Genomic DNA, 25,798 nt, shown 5'->3' with positions numbered 1-25,798 from the left:
CTAGGATACATGTGCACAATGTGCAGGTTTGTTACATATGTATACATGTGCCATATTGGTTTGCTGCACCCATCAAGTCATCATTTACATTAGGTATTTCTCCTAATGATATCATTGCACCAGCCCCCCACTCCCTGACAGGCCCTGGTGGGTGATGTTCCCTACCCTGTGTCCATGTGTTCTCATTGTTCAATTCCCACCTATAAGTGAGAACATGCAGTGTGTGGCTTTCAGTCCTTGTGATAGTTTGCTTAGAATGATGGTTTCCAGCTTCATTCAAGTCCCTGCAAAGGACATGAACTCATCCTTTTTTATGGCTGCATAGTATTCCATGGTGTATATGTGCCACATTTTCTTAATCCAGTCTATCATTGGTGGATATTTGGGTTGGTTCCAAGTCTTTGCTATTGTGAATAGTGCCACAATAAACATATGTGTGCATGTGTCTTTATAGTAGCATGATTTATAATCCTTTGTGTATATACCCAGGAATGCGATTGCTGGGTCAAATGGTACTTCTAGTTCTAGAACCTTGAGGAATTGCCACACTGTCTTCCACAATGGTTAAATTAATTTACACTCCCACCAACAGTGTAAAAGTGTTCCTATTTCTCCACATCCTCTCCAGCACCTCTTGTTTCCTGACTTTTTAATCATTGCCATTCTAACTAGTGCGAGATGGTATCTCATTGTGGTTTTGATTTGCATTTCTCTGATGACGAGTGATGATGAGCATTTTTTCATATGTCTGTTGGCTGCATAAATGTCTTCTTTTGAGAAATGTCTGTTCATATCCTTTGCCCACTTTTTGATTTTTTTTTTGTAAATTTGTTTAAGTTCTTTTTAGATTCTGGATATTAGCCATTTGTCAGATGGATAGACTGCAAATATTTTCTCCCATTCTGTAGGTTGCCTGTTCACTCTGATGATAGTTACTTTTGTTGTGCAGAAGCTCTTTAGTTTAATTAGTGTGGGCGGCAAGCCACCCAGGCACCGAGGCAAGAGACTGAGGGCACGAGCTGTTCCAGTATAATAAAGAAAATATATAAAATAAGAATAGTTATACTAGATATAGATCATAGATATGATTATATATGAATATTATTAATCATTAGTTTGTAGCAATTACTCTTTATTCCAATATTATAATAATCTTCACTCTACAATTATAACTTAGGAGAAACCAGGCCATACAGAGATAGGAGCTGAAGGGTCACGGTGAGAAGTGACCAGAAGACAAGAGTGTCAGCCTTCTGTTATGCCTGGACATAGCCACCAGAGGGCTCCTTGGTCTAGCGGTAACACCAGCGCCTGGGAAGACACCTGTTACCTAGCGGACCTTGGTCTACTGGTAGCGTCAGTGCCTAGGAAAAGCACCCACTACTTAGCAGACTGGGAAAGGGATTCTCCCTTTCCCTGGGGGAGTTAGAGAAGACTCTGCTCCACCACCTCTTGTGGAGGGCCTGACATCATTCAGGCCCACCTGCAGTTATCCGGAGGCCTAACCATCTCCCTGTGATGCTGTGTTTCAGCGGTCACGCTCCTGGTCTGCTTTTGTGTTCCATCCTGTACACCTGGCTCTGCCTTCTAGATAGCAGTAGCAGAATTAGTGAGAGTACTAAAAGTCTCTGAAATGCAGAAATAATGGCATAAACTCTCTCCTCTCTCTCTCTGTCTGCCTCAGCTGCCAAACTGGGAAGGGCCCCCTGTTCAGTGGACACGTGACCCACGTGACCTTACCTAACATTGGAGATGGCTCACATTCCTTACTGCCCCGTTGTCTGGTATCCAATAAATAACAGCACAGCCTGGCATTTGGGGCCACTACTAGTCTCCACGTCTTGGTGGTAGTGGTCCCCCAGGCCCAGCTGTCTTTTCTTTTACCTCTTTGTCTTGTGTCTTTATATCTACAATCTCTTATCTCTGTACATGGGGAGAAAAACCCACAGACCCTGTAGGGCTGGTCCCTACAAATTAGATCGCATTTGTCTATTTTGGCTTTTGTTGCCGTTGCTTTTAGTGTTTTAGTCATGAAGTCTTTGCTCATGCCTAAGTCCTGAATGGTACTGTCTAGGTTTTCTTCTAGGGTTTTTTTTTTTTTTTTTTTTTTCCAGAAGGAGTTTCGCTCTTTTGCCCAGGCCGGACTGCAGTGGCATGATCTCGGCTCACTGCAAGCTCTGCCTCTCGGGTTGACACCATTCTCCTGCCTCAGCCTCCCAAGTAGCTGGGACTACAGGCGCCTGCCACCGCGCCCAGCTAATTTTTTGTATTTTTTTTAGTAGAGATGGGGTTTCACTGTGTTAGCCAAGATGGTCTTGATCTCCTGACCTTGTGATCCACCCGCCTCAACCTCCCAAAGTGCTGGGATTACAGACATGAGCCACCGCGCCCGGCCTTCTTCTAGGGTTTTTATGGTGTTAGGTCTTACATTTAAGTCTTTAATCCGTCTTGAGTTAATTTTCATATAAAATGTAAGGAAGGGATCCAGTTTTAGCTTTCTACATATGGCTAGCCAGTTTTCCCAGCACCACTTATTAAAAAGGAAATCCTTTCCCCATTGCTTGTTTTTGTCAGGTTTATCAAAGATCAGATGGTTGTAGATGTGTGGTGTTATTTCTGAGGCTTCTATTTTGTTCCATTGGTCTATATATCTGTTTTGGTACCAGTACCATACTGTTTTGATTATTGTAGCCTTGTAGTATAGTTTGAAGTCAGGTAGCATTTGCTTCCAGCTTTGATCTTTTTGCTTAGGGTTGTCTTGGCTATGTGGTCTCTTTTTGGTTCCATGTGAAGTTTAAAGTAGTTTTTTTCCAATTCTGTGAAGAAAGGCATTGATAGCTTGATGGGGATGGCATTGAATCTATAAATTACCTTGGACAGCAGGACCATTTTCATGATATTGATTCTTCCTATCCATGAGCATGGAATGTTCTTCCATTTGTTTGTGTCCTCTTTTATTTTGTTGAGCAGCGGTTTGTAGTTTTCCTTGAGGAGGTTCTTCACATCCCTTGTAAGTTGGATTCCTAGGTATTTGATTTTCTTTGTAGTAACTGTGGATGGGAATTCACTCATGATTTGGCTCTCTGTTTGTCTGTTATTGGTGTATAGGAATACTTGTGATTTTTCCACATTAATTTTTTATCCTGAGACTTTGCTAAAGTTGCTTATCAGCTTAAGGAGATTTTGGGCTGAGATGATGGGGTTTTCTAAGTATACAATAATTTCATCTGCAAACAGAGACAATTTGACTTCCCCTTTTCCTAACTGAATATGCTTTATTTCTTTCTCTTGCCTGATTGCCTTGGCCAGAACTTCCAACACTATGTTGAATGGGAGTGGTGAGAAAGGACATCCTTGTCTTGTGCCAGTTTTCAAAGGGAATGCTTCCAGTTTTTGCCCATTCAGTATGATATTGGCTTTGGGTTTGTCATAAATAACTCTTATTATTTTGAGATACGTTCCATCTATACCTAGTTTATTGACAGTTTTTAGCATGAAGTGCTGTTGAATTTTGTCAAAGGTCTTTTCTGCATCTATTGAGATAATCATGTGGTTTTTGACATTGGTTCTGTTTATGTGATGGATTACGTTTATTGATTTGCATATGTTGAACCAGCCTTGCATCCCAGGGATGAAGCTGACTTGATCATGGTGGATAAGCTTTTTGATGTGCTGCTGGATTTGGTTTGCTAGTATTTTATTGAGGATTTTCACATCAATGTTCATCAGAGATATTGGTCAAAAATTATCTTTTTTTGTATGTCTCTGTCAGGCTTTGCTATCATGATGATGCTGGTCTCATAAAATGAATTAGGGAGGATTCCCTCTTTTTCTATTCATTGGAATAGTTTCAGAAGGAATGGTACCTACTCCTCTTTGTACCTATGGCAGAATTCAGCTGTGAATCCATCTGGTCCTGGACTTTTTTTGATTGGTAGGCTATTAATTATTGCCTCAATTTCAGAGCCCATTATTGTTCTATTCAGAGATTCAACTTCTTCCTGGTTTAGTCTTGGGAGGGTGTATTTGTCCAGGAATTTGTCAATTTCTTCTAGATTTTCTAGTTTATTTGTATAGAGGTGTTCGTAGTGTTCTCTGATGGTAGTTTGTATTTCTGTGGGATCGGTGGTGCTGGATAGCCTTGTTAACCTTCTGTGTCATTGATCTGTCTAATATTGACAGTGGGGCATTAAAGTCTCTCATTGTTGTGTGGGAGTCTAAGTCTTTTTGTAGGTCTTTAAGAACTTGCTTTATGAATCTGGGTGGTCCTGTATTGGGTGCATATATATTTAGGATAGTTAGCTTTTCTTGTTGAATTGATCCCTTTACCATTATATAGTGGCCTTCTTTGTCTCTTTTGATCTTTGTTGGTTTAAAGTCTGTTTTATCAGATACTAGGATTGCAACCCCTGCTTTTTTTGCTTTCCATTTGCTTGGTAGATCTTCCTCCCTCCCTGTATTTTGAGCCTATACATGTCTTTGTATGTGAGCTGGGTTTCCTGAGTACAGCACACCGATAAAGAGTCTTGACTCTTTATCCAATTTTCCAGTCTGTGTCTTTTAATTGGAGCATTTAGTCCAGTTACATTTAAGGTTAATATTGTTATGTTTGAATTTGATCCTGTCATTATGATGTTAGCTGGTTATTTTGCCTGTTAATTGAGGCAATTTCTTCATAGTGTCAATGGTCTTTACAATTTGGTATGTTTTTGCAGTGGCTGGTACTGGTTGTTGCTTTCCATGTTTAGTGCTTCCTTCAGGAACTCTTGTAAGGCAGGCCTGGTGGTGACAAAATCTCTCAGCACTTGCTTCTTTGTAAAGAATTTTTATTTCTCCTTCACTTATGAAGCTTAGTTTGGCTGGACATGAAATTCTGGGTTGAAAATTCTTTTTTTAAGAATGTTGAATATTGGCCCCCACTCTCTTCTGGCTTGTAGGGTTTCTGCTGAGAGATCTGCTATTAGTCTGATGGGCTTCCTTTAGTGGGTAACCCCACCCTTATCTCTGGCTGCCCTTAATATTTTTTGTCTTCATTTCAACCTTGGTGAATCTGACAATTACGTGTCTTGGGGTTGCTCTTCTCAAGGAGTATCTTTGTGGTGTTCTCTGTATTTCCTGGATTTGAATGTAGGCCTGCCTATCTAGGTTAGGGAAGCTCTCCTGGATAATATCCTGAAGAGTGTCTTCTAACTTGGTTCCATTCTCTCCGTCACTTTCAGGTACACCAATCAAACATATATTTGGTCTTTTCACATAGTCCCATATTTCTTGACGGCTTTGTTCATTTCTTTTCACTCTTTTTTCTCTAATCTTGTCTTCTCACTTTATTTCATTCATTTGATCTTCAATCATTGATATCCTTTCTTCCACTTGATCCAATAGGCTATTTTAGCTTGTGCGTGCATCATGAAGTTCTCATGCTGTGGTTTTCAGCTCCATCCAGTCCTTTAAGGTCTTCTCTACACTGCTTATTTTATTTAGCCTTTTGTCTAACCTTTTTTCAAGGTTTTTAGCTTCCTTGAGATGGGTTAAAACATGCTTCTTTAGCTTGGAGAAGTTTGTTATTATCGACCTTCTGAAGTCTACTTCTGTCAACTTGTCAAACTCATTCTTCATCCAGTTTTTTTCCCTTGCTGGCGAGGAGCTGTGAACTTTGGAGGAGAAGAGGCACTCTGGTTTTTAGAATTTTCAGATTTTCTGCTCTGGTTTCTCCTTATCTTTGTGGTTTTATCTACCTTTGGTCTTTGATGTTGGTGACCTACAGATGGGTTTTGGTGTAGATGTCCTTTTTGTTGATGGTGATGCTATTCCTTTCTGTTTGTTAGTTTTCATTCTAACAGTCAGGTCCCTCAGCTGCAGGTCTGTTGGAGTTTGCTGGAGGTCCACTCCAGACGCTGTTTGCCTGGGTTTCACCAGTAGAGGCTGCAGAACAGCAAATAGTGCAGAACAGCAAATATTGCTGCCTGATCCTTCCTCTGGAAGCTTCTTCCCAGAGGGGCACCCACCTGTATGAGGTGTCTGTCAGCCCCTACTGGGAAGTGTCTTCCAGTCAGGCTACATGGGGGCCAGGGACCCACTTGAGGAGGCAGCCTGTCTGTTCTCAGAGCTCGAATGCCATGCTGAGAGAACCACTAGTCTCTTCAGAGCTGTCAGACAGGGACGTTTAAGTCTGCAGAAGCTGTCTGCTGCCTTTTGTTCAGCTATGCCCTTCCCCCAGAGGTGGAATCTAGAGAGGCAGTAGTCCTTACTGAGCTACAGTGGGCTCTGCCCAGTTTGAACTTCCCTGCCACTTTGTTTACACTGTGAGCTACTCAAGCCTCAGCAATGGCGGATACCCCTCCCCCATCAAGCTGCAGTATCGCAGGTCAACCTCAGACTGCTGTACTAGCAGTGGTCAAGGCTCAGTAGGCATGGGACCACCGAGCCAGGCATGGGAGGGAATCTCCTGATCTGCAGGTTGCTAAGACTGTGGGAAAAATGCAGTATTTGGTCAGGAGTGTACTGTTTCTCCAGGTACAGTCTGTCACAGCTTCCTTTGGCTAGGAAAGGGAAATCCCTCAATCCCTTGCACTTCCCGGGTGAGGCGGCACCCTGCCCTGCTTCAGCTCACCCTCCATGGGTTGCACCCACTGTCCAACCAGTCCCAATGAGATGAACCAGGTACATCAGTTGGAAATGCAGAAATCACCCATCTTCTGTGTTGATCTCACTGGGAGCTGCAGACCGGAGCTATTCCTATTCAGCCATCTTGGAAGTGATCCCAGGTCACAATTTTTAAATAAAGACTGTCAGATGGCATTGAGCATCCAAACTCTCCTCAGTGTCCTTGTGGGTGACATGCTTCAGTGACAGCCATGGTTGAGTTCCTTCAGAAGGAGCTCTGCCAGGACATAGGAACCCCCAGACATCTCATCCTCAAGCAAACTCAGCCTAGGTTCTTTTTTTTTCTTTTTTCTTTTTTTTTTTCAGATAGTGTCTCGCTTTGTTGCCCAGGCCAGAGTACAGTGGCATGATCTCAGCTCACTGCAACCTCTGTCTTCTGGGTTCAGGTGATTCTCACACCTCAGCCTCCTGAATAGCTGGGAGCTATATAGGTTCCAGCCACCATGCCAGGCTAATTTTTGTATTTTTAGTAGAGATAGGGTTTCACAGTATTGGCCAGGCTGGTCTCAAACTCCTTACCCCAAGTGATTCACCCACCCTGGCCTCCCAAAGTGTTGGGATTATGGGTGTGAGCCACCGTACCCATTCCATTCTAGGTTCTTAATTTATTTATATGAATATACCACAATCTATTAGAGTAGATTAGTAGATAAATACAATCTGTTTTGTATAACCTTTATGTGGTTATACAAATGACCTTTTAAAATTATTTCACAAGGATCAGCATCCAGGTTAGAGGTGCAATGTCTTCCCATTCTGTGAGTGCCACAGTGCTGCACAACCATCAGATTTTATAATGATGACTACCCACTGCACATGAACATTTATGCTGCAGGTATGAGATGGTGGCCAGTCCAAAAGTGCCTGCAATCATTTATCTCACAGGGTCTAGGTGGTTCAGAACATTGTCAAGGCCAATAATGCTGTTTCACCAATGTGCACTTTCAGACACGAAGCACCTCCTGCCCCAAACACCCTTCCTCTCCCTGTATTGAACTAACTCCTACAAGTAAACCTCAAATCCTGTAATCTACTCTCAAAATCCCTTCCTGAAACTTCTTTGAATCTGATTTGGATGTCTTTTTCTGTCCTCTTTTATTCAGTACAATGAACAGACTTTTAATACCCAAGTATCATTTCTAATTCAAATAAGCATTCTTAATCAGCTATAGCTTCCTGGAGTCAGAAAGAGAGATCAGCACATAGCACAATGCAAAGTATACAGTTACAGCTCAGTAAATATTTCTAAAATAAAGGAATGAATATATCATCTGATAAACAGCCCCAAAGAAAGTGAGATGACACTCACCTGTCTGAAAGATGGCCATATATTAGACCTCCCAGCAGTGACCCAGCCATAAATAGGGATTGAACCATTGATTTTAGTGACTGAGATTCACATACAAGGTCCCACTGGAAGAGAAAGAAAGCAGTACAGCAGAGCTTGAGAAGAGTTTCAACTCTTTAGTAGAAACTGACTCCAAACTGCTACATATGGTGTACACAATCCTCTGCTAGGCAGGTCCTGCCTCCCTCTCCAGATTCATCTGCAGGTACTCTTTTCTGGTAGCTCATATTCTAAAAATACTAAACTTATTTCAACTTTTCAAATGCATCTATCTCTCTCTCACCTCCTAACCTTCCAAAATATATATCCACGTGTCTACATGTCTTTATTCCTTTTCCTCTCAGACCACTGAGTTCCTTTAATGCATTACCTTATACACTTTTTTTTTGGGTATCATAATTAAAAGCACATAAAAAACAATTAAAGACTTTAGGTACAAAAAATTTAAAAAAATATAAAACCCCCACAATCTTTCTAAGAAGGCTTCCCTCATCATGTAGGTAACATATGAGCTCTGCCTTTGACTTCATTTAGCAGTCTATAATTCAACTACTACAGTCTCATCTTTGTCCACATATTGAATCACCTGAACAGCTTTAAAAATACTGATGCCTGGATCCTGTGCCCAGAGGTTCTGATTTACTTGCTCTGGGTATCAGTTTTTTAAGTATTGAGAATCGTTCAAAACTGGGGCAGCCTAGCATAACATTTGCCTAACAGCATTTCAAATACTTTAAAAATTATAGGTCTTTCTCCCTAGATTAAATGACATAATAACAGGTTTATGTTTAGTTTGTTTAATTAATTCGCTTAATATTAGGTTGGTGCAAATGTAATTGTGGTTTTTGCATTGTTGGAATTTGCCATTTGATATTGGAATACATTCTTAAATAAATGTGGTTATGTTATCAGTCATTGCAATGGACATTTCTCATTTTATTTTTTTGCTAATGACTTATTACTTGCTGTTTATTTTATGTTTATTTTTGACTATGGAAATGATGTTAGACAAAAAGCAAATCCGAGTGATTTTCTTATTTGAGTTCAAAATGGGCTGTAAAGCAGTGGATACAACTTGCAACATAAACAACACATTTGACCCAGAAACTGCTAATGAACATACAGTGCAGTGGTGGTTCAAGAAGTTTTGCAAAGGAGAGGACAGCCTTGAAGATGAGGAGTGTAGTGGCCGGCCATCAGAAGTCAACAATGACCAATTGAGAGCAATCATCGAAGCTGATCCTCTTGCAACTACACAAGAAGTTGCCAAAGAACTCAGCGTTGACTATTCTACAGTCATTTGACATTTGGGACAAATTGGAAAGGTGAAAAAGCTTGATAAGTGGGTGCCTCATGAGCTGACTGCAAATAGAAAACATCATTGTTTTGAAGTGTCATCTTCTTATTCTACACAACAACAAACCATTCCTCAACCAGACTGTAATGTGTGATGAAAAGTAGATTTTATATGACAACTGACAATGACCAGCTTAGTGACTGAATTGAGAAGCAGCTCCAAAGCACTTTCCAAAGCCAAACTTGCACCAAAAAAAGTCATGGTCACTGTTTGGTGGTCTGTTGCTGGTCTGATCCACTACAGCTTTCTGAATCCCAGTGAAACTGTTACATCTGAGAAGTATGCTCAGCACATCGATGAGATGCACTGAAAACTGCAACACCTGCAACTGGCACTGGTCAATAAAAAGGGCCCAATTCTTCTCCATGACAACATCCAACTGCACATCATACAACCAATGCTTCAAAAGTTGAACAAATTCGGCTACGAAGTTTTGCCTTATCCACCATATTCACCTGACCTCTTTCCAACTGACTCCCACTTCTTCAAACATCTCAACAACTGTTTTGAGGCTGATTTGAGTAATAATAAAACTCTGGTCTCCTGCACAGCTGGCTCTGCATGAATTATTCTTTCTTGATTGCAATTCCCCTGTCTTGATGAATAGGCTCTGTCTAGACACTGGATAAGGTGTCTCACCCTTGGGTGGTTGCAAATTTGGGAGCTCATCTGGGATTGCCCTTGTGGCTACCTGCCCATGGTTCAGTGGCCCCCTCTTCAGCAATGGATCCAGAAGGCAGCCCAAGTGGTCGCCTAGTTCTCTTGGACTGGTGGCTGACTGGTACTCTCTCTACTGGTGGGGAGCTGCCAATCCAATGTACATGGGTTTAATTGCAATGGAGAAATAGTCATGGGGAGATGTCCCTTAACTGTAGCTCTATCAGAGGGTGTCTGTCTGTAGCCCCAGTGTGGTGTGTCTGCATTGGTGAGTATCCTAGACACTGCCAACACCTCCTTCCTTCTCTTGATGGATTCTATAGCCCTATGGTGGGGTGTCTGTAGCCCCATTGCAGGGTGTCTGTTTGTAGCTCCACCACAGGGTGTCTGTGTCTGTAGCTCCATTGCAGGGTGTCTGTTTGGGTCCTGAGGGGGTCTTGGTTGGTTCTTTCTAACTAGTAGGAAGAGTCCTGGTTTGGGAGGCTTCTCTTCAATCAGGAAGATTTCAAGGAGGTTTCTCAGATGGAGAATAGGAGGATAGTTTGGAAGGGATAATCTTGAAGTTCTTGGCTAGGGATCTGATTTGGAAGGCCTTATGTCCATCTCATCTTTGTGTGCATTTGTATATGTGAAAGGGATCTCAGAAGGGGTTGTTGGTGGAAGTCCAGTAGCCCTAACTCAAAGAATCCTCCTTATTTGTCTGGTTATATTTGATGAGCCCTAAAAAAGGCTCAACAGTCCTGTCTGTCAGGGTAACTATCTGCTCTTTGCCTTGCCCAGAGACCCCATTGTGAATTACATTTGCGGGTCATCTCTCCCCACCTGGAGTGGATCAAAGACAACAGGGACAAACAGGAAAAAGTTTGAGCTTTGCCAGGCTGATATTGGGTGCTGAATGAGGTGCCTAATGTCTCTTTTGTATGTGTATTTTGCTGGAATGGAAAATGTTAATTCAGTTCCCCATGCAGCCCATTGGGCAGCATCTTGCAAATTAAGAATCTTGTCTATGGTTCCATAAAACAGGAAATGGTGATTTCCTCTTTTAAGGTGGCATGAACCCCATTGCTATAGCACAAGTGAGCAGGATCATCAGAAGCCACTCCATTCTTCTGGAAACTGCAGAGAAAGGGAACCTGGAAACCTGATATGCCAGCAAAAAGGGTAAGAAATTCTTACTGGCTAAGTTTCTGGTCTCTCTCTGTCTTTCTCTGCCTTGGTAAATAGTAAACTATCTGTCTCATCTGCAAGGGTTTGATCAATAAAAAAGGATTTGTGAGACTAATCTTAGGCTGTAGCATATCTGGTATAGTTTGTGCTAAGAATTTGTCTTTCTGTGTTCTGTAATGGAGAGAAGGGTATCAACAGGATAGAACGTGGGTTTAGGACCTCTGTAAGCCTGCTTTTCAAGCCAGCTCAGCAGGCTGGTCAGTTACAAACTTTGCTATGGGTCCCTGAAGCCAATACTGTATGAAATTTCTATGTCTTGTTTTGTGTCCTTAAGAGCTCAACCTTGTGACCATGTGGGGATACTTTCTTTTTGTTTCCACCATCCAGAGGACAGGAATTTTGGGGTTCATGTCATAGTCCTACAATTTTTTCCTGACCAGTTAAAGCTTTGCAAGCTTGAAATTGGCTTCTGAGGCTGGGCGCACGGTGGCTCATGCCTGTAATCCCAGCACTTTTGGAGGCCAAGGTGGGTGGATCACAAGGTCAGGAGATTGAGACCATCCTGGCTGACATGGTGAAACCCCGTCTCTACTAAAAATAGAAAAAATTAGCTGGGTGTGGTTGCAGGCACTTGTAGTCCCAGCTACTCAGGAGGCTGAGGCAGGAGAATGGCATGAACCTGGGAGGTGGAGCTTGCAGTGAGCCAAGATTGCACCACTGCACTCCAGCCTGGGCAACAGAGCAAGACTCTGTCTCAAAAAAAAAAAAAAAAAAAAAGAAAAAGAAATTGGCTTCTGTAGTCTCCTTCTGGGAAAAGCAATAGAAACTGCTCAATGCTGTATAGCTGAATAGCTAAGGCTTTATCTTTTGATAGTGGTGGCCTAGATTCAATTGTTGGCTTCTGGAATGATTCCTTCCTGGTTTGTTATTTGTGTAACTTTGCCATTTAATAAGGTTTTTTTCCCCGTGGATAGCTTTTGATTTCCTCTGTTGAATTTTCCTTTCTCTGAACTGCCTTGTAGAGATTCTAAATCTTGTAAAGAGAAACTGCCTACCATGTCTTTAAAGCACCTAGGAGGTTACCTTTGGTAAAGTTCAGAAATATTGGCTGCTTGGGTAATAAGAGATCTGAAAGGATTTTTTAAAAGAGCACTGTGGTTAAAAGTCAGCTTAATTAAAAGTGGATAAACAAGCTATAGACATATTTAAAAGGCCTTTGTGTTTTTCTCTTCTTGGAACTTGTTTTTCTGGAAAAAGCTTTTTTCTTCTCAGTCAACTGAAATATTTTTCTCCATTTTTTTGTCTTGCCACTCTTAATGTACACACAAGGGGCCCTAAGATAGTTTCTGGTAGCCTGGGACTCCTTGGGAAAAACAGAAGGTGCCACAGACACCGTTTTGGAAAAAAGCTCTGTTTTCCTCATGAAACCCCAGGAATTAAAAGCGGATAGATCCCTCTCAAAAGGCTCTGTTCTGTTTCGCATTGTGTCATCTGATGGTTTTGAGTTTTAGGGGTATCAGAAATTACTTTTCATTATGAAAGAGCTTGGTGTGTAATAACTAGGTAGGAAATATACCTTAGGGGATGGCTAATAGTAGTTATGGAGGAACACTTGACTCTTTGCACACCTGGATCAGAGAAGCAAGCTCTTGGCTACCTGGAAGATATGGAAACATCCCCAACCTCCACTGAGTAATGAGACTCTCATGGGGGATGGTTTAATTATAAAATGGGCTGATTGGCTGGGTTGCCTTGCAATGAAATGCACAGTCGGTAAAAGCACCACACTGTCTTCTCCCGAAGTATTTCCCTCCTTTTAGGGATCCGATCCAGGATCCAGTATAAAATGGCACCCCTAATTTTGGGGATCTGTCTTTGCCTTCAGCTGTGATTAGGCCCTAGGAATGCATGCTCTCCTGGACCTTTTCCTCCAAGGGCTCTACCCTGAAGCCAGTAATCCAATTAAGAAACTGGCAAATGAAAAGTCTTACAAGTACTGAATCTTCCGTTTGTCTGTATTTATATTTTTGTGTGTGTGTATGATATTTACATGTAAAAGAGCTCTGATTAATTAGCTTAGAAAATAAGAGCTTAATATTTTGTCAGAAAAATAGAAACTTTAATGACTTTTTGTTCACATGTCTTCTTTATGTCATACTGGCCTTCTTTATGTTTCAAATGATGCTAGGCAATTTCCACTCCAGGATTTCTGCATTGACTTTTCCACAAAATGCCTCAAAAATTCCATCAGTTCTTTCAGTTCTCCAGTCAAATGTTACCACATTTGAGAGGCCTTCCCTATGTAGTCTCCTTACATATCGATCTCGATACCATCTCTCTCTCTACCCATATCCTTATTCTGTTTCATTTTCTTCATGCCATTTAGCACTACCAGCCATATATTTGCTTATTACCTATTTTCCCACTACTTGAATGTACTTCCAGTGCAATAAAACAGTCTGCTTTGATCTTTCTTGTATCTTTATCATCTTGAGGAGTTTTTGGAACATGTTAAGAGCCAAATAAATAATGTGGAACACTGAACAAAGGAAAAAGAGATATTCCAAGGTATTGGCAACCCGTCATAAAAACCACATAATATCATTTATTCAATAGAGAGAATTTGATATGGGGAACTAACTTGCAAAGTTCAGACAAGGAATGGTAAGACAACTCAGACCTCAGCAATGGAGGAAGGTGCTACTACAAGAACCGGAGAACAAGTAGAAGAGTTAATGCCGCCTGTATTCAGGTGCTAGGATCACCCAGAGGAACCTAGAGGAAATGGGCTAGATGGGTGGGAGCTGGAACAACAGAGGAGATATTGTCACTGATGTAGGTCCTGCCTAAATCAAGGGGGCTTCCACCTTCCTTTTGCTCTCCAATATTCCACCATCTTTTATTGCCTGGCCCTAACCACAATCAAATTGCCGACAGAATCTGGAAGTGTAGTATGATGGTTAATTTTAGGTGTCCACTTGACTCAATTAAAGAGTACCTAGAGTGAGGTTTTCCAGAAGAAATTAGCATGTGAGTCTGAGTGGACTAGGTGAGAAAGATTCTCCCTCAATGTGGGCGGGCACCATCCAATCTGCTGGGGGCCCAAACAGAACAAAAACAGAGAAAAGGTGAATTATTCTCTCTCTCCAGAGCTGGGATACACTTTTCTTATCTTGCTTTGGACATCAGGACTCCAGCCTATCTGGCCTTTGACCCCTAAAACTTATACAAACAGCTTCCCAGGTTCTCAGGCTTTTAGCATTGGATGGAGAGTTACACCATTGGCTTCCCTGGTTCTGAAGTCTTCAGACTTGGACTGAGCCACATTACCAGCATACCAGGGTCTTCAGCTTGCAGACAACTTGTCACAGGATTTTTCAGCCTCCATAATCACATGTGCCAATTATCCTAAGAAACTCCTGTCATTCATATATATATCATATATATGTCATATATGTATGAATGTCATATATATGTCATATATGTATGAATATATATATCATATATCTATTCTACTAGTCTGTCTCTCTGTAGAACCCTGATTCATACATGTAGTTTGCAAGGACATCTCCCTGGTTATTACCTTTACTTATATTGGGATTCCACTTTAACAAATGCTGTGGTATTCATCTATATTTGTTTTCAGAGTGGGCTATATTTCCATTATGATCTCCTAAAAATGCCTTTCTACCTCCTCTATATGTTCTGCTTCCTGAATCATTTAACAAGTATTATACTTTGTGCACAGACACACCTATTTTGTTTATTGATCAGTCTGTTTGCTCCTGTTCTCATACCTCATTGTTTTTATACACTTGTTTTGTATATGTTTAAAATTTGGCAGGGAAAGTCATTTAGCTTTGTTCTTCTTTTCAAAATTAGAATAGTTATCAGCAAATCTATATTAGTCTATATAAATTCTTAACCTTGTATGAGTATTGAAATTTACATATAGAAGTGTACCTAAAACAAGTGTGTGTGTGTATGTGTGTATATATAAAATTTTTTTTGAGACAGAGTTTTGCTTTTGTTGCCCAGGCTGGAGTGCAATGGTGCGATCTCGGCTCACTGCAACCTCCACCTTCTGGGTTCAAGGGACTCTCCTGCCTCAGCCTCCTGAGTAGCTGGGATTACAGGCATGCACCACCATGCCTGGCTAATTTTGTATTTTTAGTAGAGATGGGGTTTCTCCATATTGGTCAGGCTGGTCTTGAACCCCCTACCTCAGGTGATCCAACTGCCTTGGCCTCCCAAAGTGCTGGGATTACAGGCATGAGCCACCGCACCTGGCCACGTGTGTATATTTAAAAGAATTATTATAAACAGAACATGTATTTAACCACCATTCAAATAACAAAATCTAACTTAAGCATAATTAAGAAAACACCTGTGTGCCACTTCAGAATAAATGTCTTCCTGCTTTTCTGTGAGTAACCACTTTTTAGATAATTGTAAAAATAATTTACAGGCATATCATTTTTTGTTTATGGCTCCTTTATCTTAGGTAAAATTTACACATTATGAAATATACAAATCTTAAGTGCAATTTCAAGGTATTTAAATAACTTCACTTAGCAGTGTAAACTGCAATCCTCTCAACATGCAGAACAATTTCCTACTCCCAGAAAATTCTTTTTTTTTATTATTATACTTTAAGTTCTTGGGTACATGTGTAGAACGTGCAGGTTTGTTACATAGGTATACATGTGCCATGGTGGTTTGCTGCACCCATCAACCCATCATCTACATTAGGTATTTCTCCTAATGCTATCCCCCCCCTAGTCCACCACCCACCAACAGGCCCCAGTGTGTGATGTTCCCCTTCCTGTGTCCATGTGTTCTCATTGTTCCACTCCCACTTATGAGTGAGAACATGTGGTGTTTGGTTTTCTGTTCTTGTGTTAGTTTGCTGAGAATGATGGTTTCCAGCTTCATCCATGTCCCTGGCAAAGGACATGAACTCATCCTTTTTTATGGCTGCATAGTATTCCATGGTGTATATGTGCCACATTTTCATTATCCAGTTTATCATTGATGGACAGTTGGGTTGGTTCCAAGTCTTTGCTATTGTGAACAATCTTGCAATAAACATATGTGTACATGTGAGTTTATAGTAGAATGAGTTATAAACCTTTGGGTATATACCCAGAAATGGGATTGCTGGGTCGGATGGTATTTTTAGTTTTAGATCCTTGAGGAATCGCCACACTGACTTCCACAATGGTTGAACTAATTACACTCCCACCAACAGTGTAAAAGTGTTCCTATTTCTCCAGCATCTGTTGTGTCCTGACTTTCTAATGATTGTCATTCTAACTGGCATGAGACGGTATCTCATTGTAGTTTTGATTTGAATTTCTCTAATGACAAATGATAATGAGCTTTTTATCATATGTTTGTTGGCTACATAAATGTCTTCTTTTGAGAGGTGTCTGTTCATATCCTTTGCCCACTTTTTCATGGGGTTGTTTGTTTTTTTCTTGTTAATTTGTTTAAATTACTTGTAGATTAGCCCTTTGTCAGATGGATAGATTGCAAAAATTTTCTCCCATTCTGTAGGTTGCCTGTTCATTCTGGTGATAGTTTCTTTTGCTGTGCAGAAACTTTTTAGTTTAATTAGATCCCTTTTGTCAATTGTGGCTTTTGTTGCCATTGCTTTTGGTGTTTTAGTCATGAAGTCTTTGCCCATGCCTATGTTCTGAATGGTATTGCCTAGGTTTTCTTCTAGTGTTTTTATGGTTTTGTGTCTTATGTTTAAGTCTTTAATCCCTCTTGAGTTCAGTTTTGTATAAGGTGTAAAGAAGGGGTCCATTTTCAGTTTTCTGCACATGGCTAGCCTGTTTTCCCAATACCATTTATTAAACAGGGAATCCTTTCCCCATTGCTTGTTTTTGTCAGGTTTGTCAAAGATCAGATGGTTGTAGATGTGTAGTGTTATTTCTGAGGCTTCTGTTTTGTTTCATGGGTCTATTTATCTGTTTTGGTTCCAGTACCATGCTGTTTTGATTACTGTAGCCTTGTAGTATAGTTTGAAGTTAGGTAGCTTTGTTCTTTTTGCTTAGAATTGTCTTGGGTATGTGAGCTCTTTTTTGGTTCTACTTGAAATTTAAAGTAGTTTTTTCTATTTCTGTGAAGAACGTGAATGGTAGCTTGATGGGTGGGCTTCTTCCTAGATCAGTTTTTGCTCCTAGCCCTTACCTCTTGACTACAGAGTTTTTCATTTTCCTTTTATTTTTTAATTTTAATTTTTAACTTTTTACTTGGTATATAATTTTTTACATATTATGGGATACATTTGATATTTAGTTACATACATAGAGTATATAGTAATAAATCCAGAGTATTTGGAGTGTTCATTACCTCAAGTATTTACCATTTCTAGCTATTTCAAAATATAGAATACATTGTTGTTAACTATAGTCACCCTCCTCTGCTATAGAACCTTAGAATTTATTTATTCTATTTAACTGTATATTTGTACTAATTAACTAATACCTTTTTCTCTCCCCACTCCCCACACTCCCATACCCTTCTAAGCTTCTGGTATCCATTATTCTACTCACTACCTTCATGAGATCAACATTTTAGCTCCCACATGTGAGACAGAATATCTGATATTTGTCTTTTGGTGTTTTATTCCCTTAACATAAATCTCTCTAGTTCCAACCATGTTGCTGAAAGTGATATTATTTAATTCTTTTAAAATATTAAATAGTATTCCATTGTATATATGTACCAAAATTTTTTATCTATTCATCTGTTGATGGACACAGGTTGAGTCTATATCTTTGGCACTGAACAGTGCAATGTTGCTGCAATGAATGTGGGAATGTACATATCCCTTTGATATCCTGATTTTCTTTCCTTTGGCTGTATACTCAGCAGTGGGATTGCTAGATCATATGATAGTGCCATTTTTGGTTTCTTTGAGCACTCTCCATACTGTTTTCTATAGTGGCTGTACTAATTTACATTCCCATCAATGGTGTATTAGCTCCCTTTTTTTCACAATCCTTGCCAGCATCTGTTATTTTTGTCTTTTTTTTTTTTTTTTTTGAGATGGAGTCTTGCTCTGTTGCCCAGGCTGGAGTACAGTGGTGTGATCTTGGCTCACTGCAACCTCCGTCTGCTGGGTTCAAGGGATTCTCTTGCCTCAGCTTCCCAAGTAGCTGGGATTACAGGTATGTGCCACCACACCCACCTAATTTTTGTATTTTTAGTAGAGATGGTGTTTCACCATCTTGTCCAGGCTGGTCTCAAACTCCTGACCTCAGGTTATCCACCTGCCTGGCCTCCCAAAGTGCTGGAATTACAGGCATGAGCCAATGCACCCTGCCTATTTTTGTCTTTTTAATAATAACCATTGTAACTTGGGTAAGATGACACCTTATTGTGGGTTTGATTTGCATTTCTCTGATGATTAGTGATGTTCAGCATTTTTTCATATACCTGTTGGCCATTTGTATATATTTTTTGAAAAATGCCTATTCATGTTTTTTTTTGCCAATTTTTAAGTTGGATATAGATATATATTTTGCTACTGAGTTGTTTGAACTCCTTGTATATTCTTGTAATTCCCTGTCAGATGAATAGTTTGCAAATATTTTCTTTCTTTCAACAGGTTGTCTCTTCATTCTGTTGATGTGCAGAAGATTTTTAGCTTGAGGTAGTTCTATTTGTCTATTTTTACTTTGGTTGTCTATGCTGATTTCTTACACAAAATACCTTTGCTGATTCCAAAGTCCTGGGGCATTCCCCAATGTTTTATTTCAGCAGTTTCATTGTTTCAGTCTTTAGTTTTAGTTTCATAGCTTTAGTCTTCCAGTAGTTTCATAATTTTAATTCTTAACTGATTTTGATTTGATTTTCATATATGGTGAGAGATAGGGGTCTAGTTTCATTTTTCTGCATTTGAATGTCCAGTTTTCCCAGCATAATTTATGGAAGAGAATGTCCTTGCCTTAATTAATATTCTTCATGCCTTTGTAAAAAATGCATTGGCTATAAATGCATTCATTTACTTCTGGGCTTTCTGTTTTGTTCCATTGATCTCTGTGTCTGCTACTGATTCATTATTTTAAAAAATTTTTGTAGGTATATTTTAGGTGTATATATTTATGGGGTACATGGATGTTTTGATACAGGCATGCAATATGAAATAAACACATCGTGGAGAATGGGGTATCCATGCCCTCAAGCATTTATCCTTTGAGTTATAAATAATCCAACTACATTCTTTAAGTTATTTAAAAATATACAATTATTATTGACTGCAGTCACCCTACTGTGCTATCAAATAGTGGGTCTTATTTATTCTTTCTATTATTTTTGTACCCATTAACCATCCGTACCTCCATTACAATGTACCACTACCCTTCCTAGCCTATGGTAACTATTCCTCTACTCTCTATCTCCATGTGTTCAATTTATTTGATTTTTAGGTCCCACAAGTAAGTTAGAACAGTCAATGCTTGTCTTTCTCTGCCTGGCTTATTTCACTTAGCATAATTATCTCCAGTTCTATCCATCCTGTTGCAAATGACTTATAGAATTCTGAATTCCTTCTCTGTGTCATCTTGAATTTCTTTGAGTTTCCCCAACACAGCTATTTTGAATTCTCTGGCTGAAAGGTCACATATCTCTGTTTCTCCAGTACTGGTCCCTGGTATCTTATTTAGTTCATTTGGTAAGGTCATGTTTTCCTGGATGGCGTTGATGGTAGTAGATGTTCTTGGGTTTCTGGGCATTGAAGAGTTAGGTATATATTATAGTCTTCACAGGCTGGGTTATTCATAGCTGTCCTTCTTGGGAAGGCCTTTCATATATTTGAAAGGGCTTGGGTGTTGTGACCTAGGCTGTATCTGCTTTAGGGGGTACCCCAAGCCTTGTAACACTGTGTTTCTTACAGTGTCTTAGAGGTACTGCCTTAATGGTCCTGGACAAGATCTGGAAAAATTCTCTAGATTATGAGGCAGAGACTCTTGTTCCCTTTTCTTACTTTGTGCAAATTATACAGTCTCTCTCTCTGTTCTCAGCCACCTAAATCTTGAGGTGGAGTGACACAAGCACCCCTGTGGCCACCACCAATAGGACTGCACTAGGTCAGACCTGAAGCCAGCATAGCACTGGCTGTCATGCAGGGCCTGCTGTAACCACTCCCTGACTACTGCCTATGTTCATTTAATGCCCTGGGGCTCTATAATCAGCAGGTGTTAAAGCCAACTAGTCCTGTATCCTTCTCCTCAGGGTGGTGAGGTCCCCCAGGCTGTGAGTGGGTCCAGAAGTGCTCTCCAGGAATCTGGGGCTAGAATCAAATAACTTAAAAGTCTACTTGGTATTCTATTGTATTGTGGCTGATCTGGCACTCAAATCAAAGGATGCAATTCTTCCTGTTCTTTCCTCCCCTTTTCAAAGGCAGAGGAGCCTAGCCTTGTAGCCACTGCCACCCCTGACCATGAGGCCAGCCTACTGCCAATATTCCCTTAAGGCCCAAGATCTCTTAAGTAAGCTTGTCATGAATGCTGCCTGGCCTGCAACTCCTGCACTGGGGCAGTGGGCTCCTCTCTGGCCCAGGACAGGTCAAGAAATAACATTTAAGAATCTAGTCCTAGAATTGGGGACCCCAAGAGCTGGCTTAGTGCTCTGCCAACCTGTGGTGGTGCCAGTACCAAAGATGCAAGACAAAGAAAGATCCTTTACTTTTCCCTCTGCTTTTCTCAAGTAAAAGGAATTTTTCCCCATAGCCATCACAGCTGGTAATGTGCTGGGTCTCATCAGAAGCCAGCAAGTCCCGGAGGCTCATCAAAGCCCTTGATATAGTACCTGGGTATCACTGCTAGTTATTCAGGGCCCAAGGGCTCTTCATTTAGCAGGTGATAAATGCTGGTGGGACTGGGTCCTTTCTTTCAAGGCAGTGGGTTCCCTTCAGGCCCACAGTGTATCTAGAAATGTCATCTGGGATCTAGGGCCTGGCCAGGGGCCTCTTGATCTGACTGGTGCCCTATCCTGTTGTAGCTGAGCTGGTATCCAAGATGCAGGATAAAGTCCTCCTGCTTCTTCCTTCTCCTCTTCTCAAGCAGAAGGAAGGGACCTTTTTTGAAATGGTGAGCTATGCAGCCTTGGGTTAAGGAGGGTTGATGCCAGCATTCCCTTGGCTGCCCCAGATGGTGCCTCAGTATGTCACCTGTCCCCCTAGTCCACTGTCTCCGGGCCTAGTTCAGCCCTGGGACCCACCTATGAGTTGCATTCCTTATGGTCTAGACTGCCTTTCAAGTTTACTTAGAGATCAAAAGCACTCTGGCCCTGGGTGGTGAGGTTTTTGGGCACTCAATTTTAGACTGCTGGTATAGGAGATTCCCCTTTAGCTAAGGCTGGTTCAAATGCTTCCTCTGTGGGCAGGGCTCAGCCGAGTTTGGTTCAATTTTTCTCTCTGCTTTAACAGGACAGCATTGAGTTCAATTCCTCACAATTACTGTGTTCTCCCTCCCCCAGTGCCCAGAGATGCTCTCTGCACAAGGCTGGCATTGCCTGGGGTGGGGGATGGGTGGCATCTCTCTCTTTTATCTTTCTTCAGTGCCTCTTTCAGCTATGTAAAGTTAAAACCTGGTACTATGAGTGCTTGAAACCACCATTGCAAAATTGTAACAGACAGTGAAAGAGATTTGATCTAACTTCTCCCTGTTGCTTCTGGTCTCCAAGTTGTCCTTGTTAACTCCTGGATGTAGGCTGAACTAACTTTGGGAGGAACATAATTTATAGTTTATAGTTTAAAACAAAGATGATAATGACCATTTACAAAACAAACCTCCTTCTTTCCTGGGAACTAGAAGGACTAAGAAATAAGTCCCTTGTAGGACTAAGAAATTAGCCTCAAGATTAGAAATTATGGTTTAGGAGTCATGCAGCTGGAGGCTACAAGATTCTGACCCTCCCTAAACTGCTCCTAAGATCAGTGCTTGAGATATTTTGCAGACCCTGCACTTGATGGATCAGCTGTCACCACCCTGATTAATAAACTGGCTCATCTGGTCTTGGGGCCCCCACCCAGGAACTGATTCAGCAAAAGAAGATAGCCTTGACTCCCTATGATTTCATCTCTGACCCAACCAATCAGCACTCCTGGCTCACTGGCTTCTTCCCACCCACTAAGTTGTCCTTAAAAACCGTGTTCCCCCAATGCTCAGAGAGACTGATTTGAGTAATAATAAAACTCTAATCTCCCACATAGCTGGCTGTGTATGAGTTATTCTCTCTATTTCAATTCCCCTGTCTTGATAAATCAGCTCTGTCTAGGCAGCATGCAAGGTGATCCCATTGGGCAGTTACATGCTCTACTGATTTTTGGTCTTATGGAAGTTTTTTTTCTGTGTAGATAGCTTTTAACTTGGTGTCCTGGCAGGAGGGATAACTGGTGGAGCTTTCTATGCTGCCATCTTGGTCTACCTCTCCCCTAGAATACTTATTTCGACATACGGAGACTATATATCTTTTAAAGCATATATGGTGCAGTTTCTTTTCTTTTCTTTTCTTTTTTTGAGATGGAGTCTCGCTCTGTTGCCCAGGCTGGAGTGCGGTGGTGCGATCTCAGCTCACTGCAAGCTCCACCTCCCGGGTTCACGTCATTCTCCTGCCTCAGCCTCCCGAGTAGCTGGGACCTCAGCCTCCCGAGTAGCTGGGACTACAGGCGCCCACCACCACGCCTAGCTAATTTTTTGTATTTTTAGTAGAGACAGGGTTTCACCGTGTTAGTCAGGATGGTCTCTATTTCCTGACCTCGTGATCTGCCTGCCTCAGACTCCCAAAGTGCTGGGGTTACAGGCCTGAGCCACCACGCCCGGCCCAGGTGCAGTTTCTTAAAGTGAACCACATTACATCAAATAGAAATTTTTAAACAAATACATATTTTAAAATGTTTTATTTTTAATTTTTGTGGCTACATAGTAGATGGATATATTGATGGGGTATATGAGATGTTTTGATATAGATATGCAATGTGTAACTATCTTGTCATGGAGAATGGGGTATCCATCTTCTCAGTCGTTTATCCTTTGTGTTACAAACAATCCAGTTATACTCTTTTAGTTATTTTAAAATGTACAATTAAATTATTTTGACTATAGCACCCTGCTGTGCTATCAAATACTGGATATTAATAATCACATCATGCAGCATGGGGTATCTGTCCCCTCAAGCATTTATTCTTTGTGATTACAAACAATCCAATTATACTTTTTTATTTAAAAATGAATTAAGTTATTATTGACTATAGTCATCCTGTTGTGCTATCAAATAGTAGATCTTATTCACTCTTTCTAACTTCCTTTTTTTTCCCCCTATTAACCATTCCCACTTCCCCTGAAGTGCCCAATACCCTTCTCAGCCTCTGGTAACCATTCTTCTGCTCTCTATGTCTATGAGTTCAATTGTTTTTATTTTTATCTCACACAAATAAGCAAGAACATGCGATGTTTGTCTTTCTGTGCCTGGCTTATTTCAGTTAACATAATGATCTCCAGTTCCATCCATGTTGCTGCAGATGACAGGATCTCATTCTTCTTTATTTTATGGCTGAATAGTACTTCATTGTGTGTATGTACCACATTTTCTTTATCAATTCATCTGTTGATGGACACTTAGGTTGCTTCCAAACCTTGGCCATTGTGAACAGTTCTGCAACAAATGTGGGAGTGCAGATACATCTTTGATATACTTATTTCCTTTCTTTTGGATATATGCCCTTGATATGATTCGGCTGCACCCCCACCCAAATCTCATCTTGAATTGTAGCTCCCATAGTTCCCACCTGTCATGGGAGGGGGCCTGTGGGAGGTAATTGAATCATGGGTCCGGGTCTTTCCTGTGCTGTTCTTGTGATAATGAATAAGTTTCATGAGATCTGAGGGTTTTATAAGGGAGAGTTTCCCTGCAGAAGTTCTCTTTTCCCTGCTGCCATGAAAGATGTGCCTTTCACCTTCTGCCATGATTGTGAGGCTTCCTCAGCCAGGTGGAATTGTGAGTACATTAAACCTCTTTCCTGTATAACTTACCCAGTCTCAGGTATGTCTTTATCAGCAGCATGAAAAATAGACTAATATAGTAAATTGGTACCGATAGAGTGAGGTGCTACTGTAAAGATACCCACAAATGTGGAAGCAACTTTGGAACTGGGCAATATTTGGAGGGCTCAGAAGAAGACAGGAAAATGTTGGAAAATTTGGAACTTCCTAGAGACTTGTTGAATGGCTTTGACCAAAATGCTGATAATGATATGGAAAATGAAATCCAGGCTGAGGTGGTCTCAGATGAAGATGAAGAACTTGTTGGTAACTGGAGTAAAGGTGACTCTTGCTGTATTTTAGTAAACAGACTGGCAGCATTTTGCTCCTGTCCTAGAGATTTGTGGAACTTTGAACTTGAGTAAGATGATTTAGGGTATCTGTCAGAATAAACTTTTAAGCAGCAAAGCATTCAAGATGTGACAGATGCTGTTAAAAGCATTCAGTTTTAAAAAGGAAACAGAGCATAAAAGTTTGAAAAATTTGCAGCCTGATCATGTGATAGAAAAGAAAAACCCATTTTCTGAGGAGAAATTCAAGCCTGCTGCAGAAATTTGCATAAGTAATGAGGAACCAAAGGTTAATCCCTAAGACAATGGGGAAAATGTCTCCAGGGCATGTCAGAGACCTTTGTGACAGCCCTTTCTATCACAGGCCTGGAGGCCTAGGAGGTCCAGGTGCCCCTGCTGCATGCAGTCTTAGCGACTTGGTGCCCTGTGTCTCAGCTACTCTAGCCATGGCTAAAAGGGGCCAAGGTACAGATCAGGCTGTGGCTTCAGAGGGTGCAAGCCCCAAGCCTTGACAGCTTCCACATGGTGTTGAGCCTACAGGTGCACAGGAGTCAAGAATTGAGGTTTGGGAACCTCCACCTAGATTTCAGAGGATGTATAGAAATGCCTGGATGCCCAGGTAGAAGTTTGCTGCAGAAGTGGGGTCCTCATGGAGAACCTCTGCTTGGGCAGTGTGAAAGGAAGATGTGGGGTTGAAGTCCATACACAGAGTCTCCACTGGAGACTGCCTAGTGGAGCTGTGAGAAGAGGGTCTTCGACCTCCAGGCCCCAGAATGGTAAAGGCACTGACAGCTTGCACTGCATGCCTGGAAAAGCTGCAGACACTCAATGCCAGCTCACAAAAGCAGCCAGGAGGGATGCTCTACCCTGCAAAGCCACAGAAGCAGAGCTGCCCAAGACCATGGAAACCCACCTTTTGCATCAGTGTGACCCGAATGTGAGACATGCAGTCAAAGGAGATAACTTTGGAGCTTTATGATTGGACTTCCCTGCTGGATTTTGGAATTGTATGGGGCCTTTAGTACAACTGCTATGGAGAACAGTTTGGAGGTTCCTCAAAAAAATTAAAAGTAAAGCTAACATTTGACCCAACAGTTCCACTGCACAGTTGTATTAGTCCATTTTCAAGCTGCGATAAAAACATACCTGAGACTGGATAATTTATAAAGAAAAAAGGTTTAACGGACTCACAGCTCCACGTGGCTGGTGAGGCCTCACAATCATGGTAGAAGGAGATTCCCGTGTAGTCAGTGCCTTTTAT

At 41.1% G+C, this 25,798-nt stretch overlaps 1 protein-coding gene across 1 annotated transcript in view; it reads right to left on the bottom strand.

Annotated features, from left to right (window-relative positions):
* SLC22A24 (solute carrier family 22 member 24) overlaps positions 1 to 22,768 on the bottom strand; it is a gene marked incomplete at its 5' end in the record, with an annotated part of 54,711 nt that extends 31,943 nt beyond the window's left edge. Inside the window, 5 exon segments of the mRNA NM_001131889.2 lie at positions 7,973 to 8,088; positions 8,639 to 8,648; positions 9,755 to 9,765; positions 22,743 to 22,750; positions 22,753 to 22,768. Coding sequence (NP_001125361.1) covers positions 7,973 to 8,088; positions 8,639 to 8,648; positions 9,755 to 9,765; positions 22,743 to 22,750; positions 22,753 to 22,768 — 161 coding nt within the window.
* Between the last annotated feature and the right edge of the window lie 3,030 nt (positions 22,769 to 25,798).

The sequence above is a fragment of the Pongo abelii genome, chromosome 9 (genome assembly GCF_028885655.2).
Source record: "Pongo abelii isolate AG06213 chromosome 9, NHGRI_mPonAbe1-v2.0_pri, whole genome shotgun sequence".
Lineage (NCBI taxonomy): Eukaryota > Metazoa > Chordata > Mammalia > Primates > Hominidae > Pongo > Pongo abelii.
This window is presented reverse-complemented; position numbering and strand designations above follow the sequence as displayed.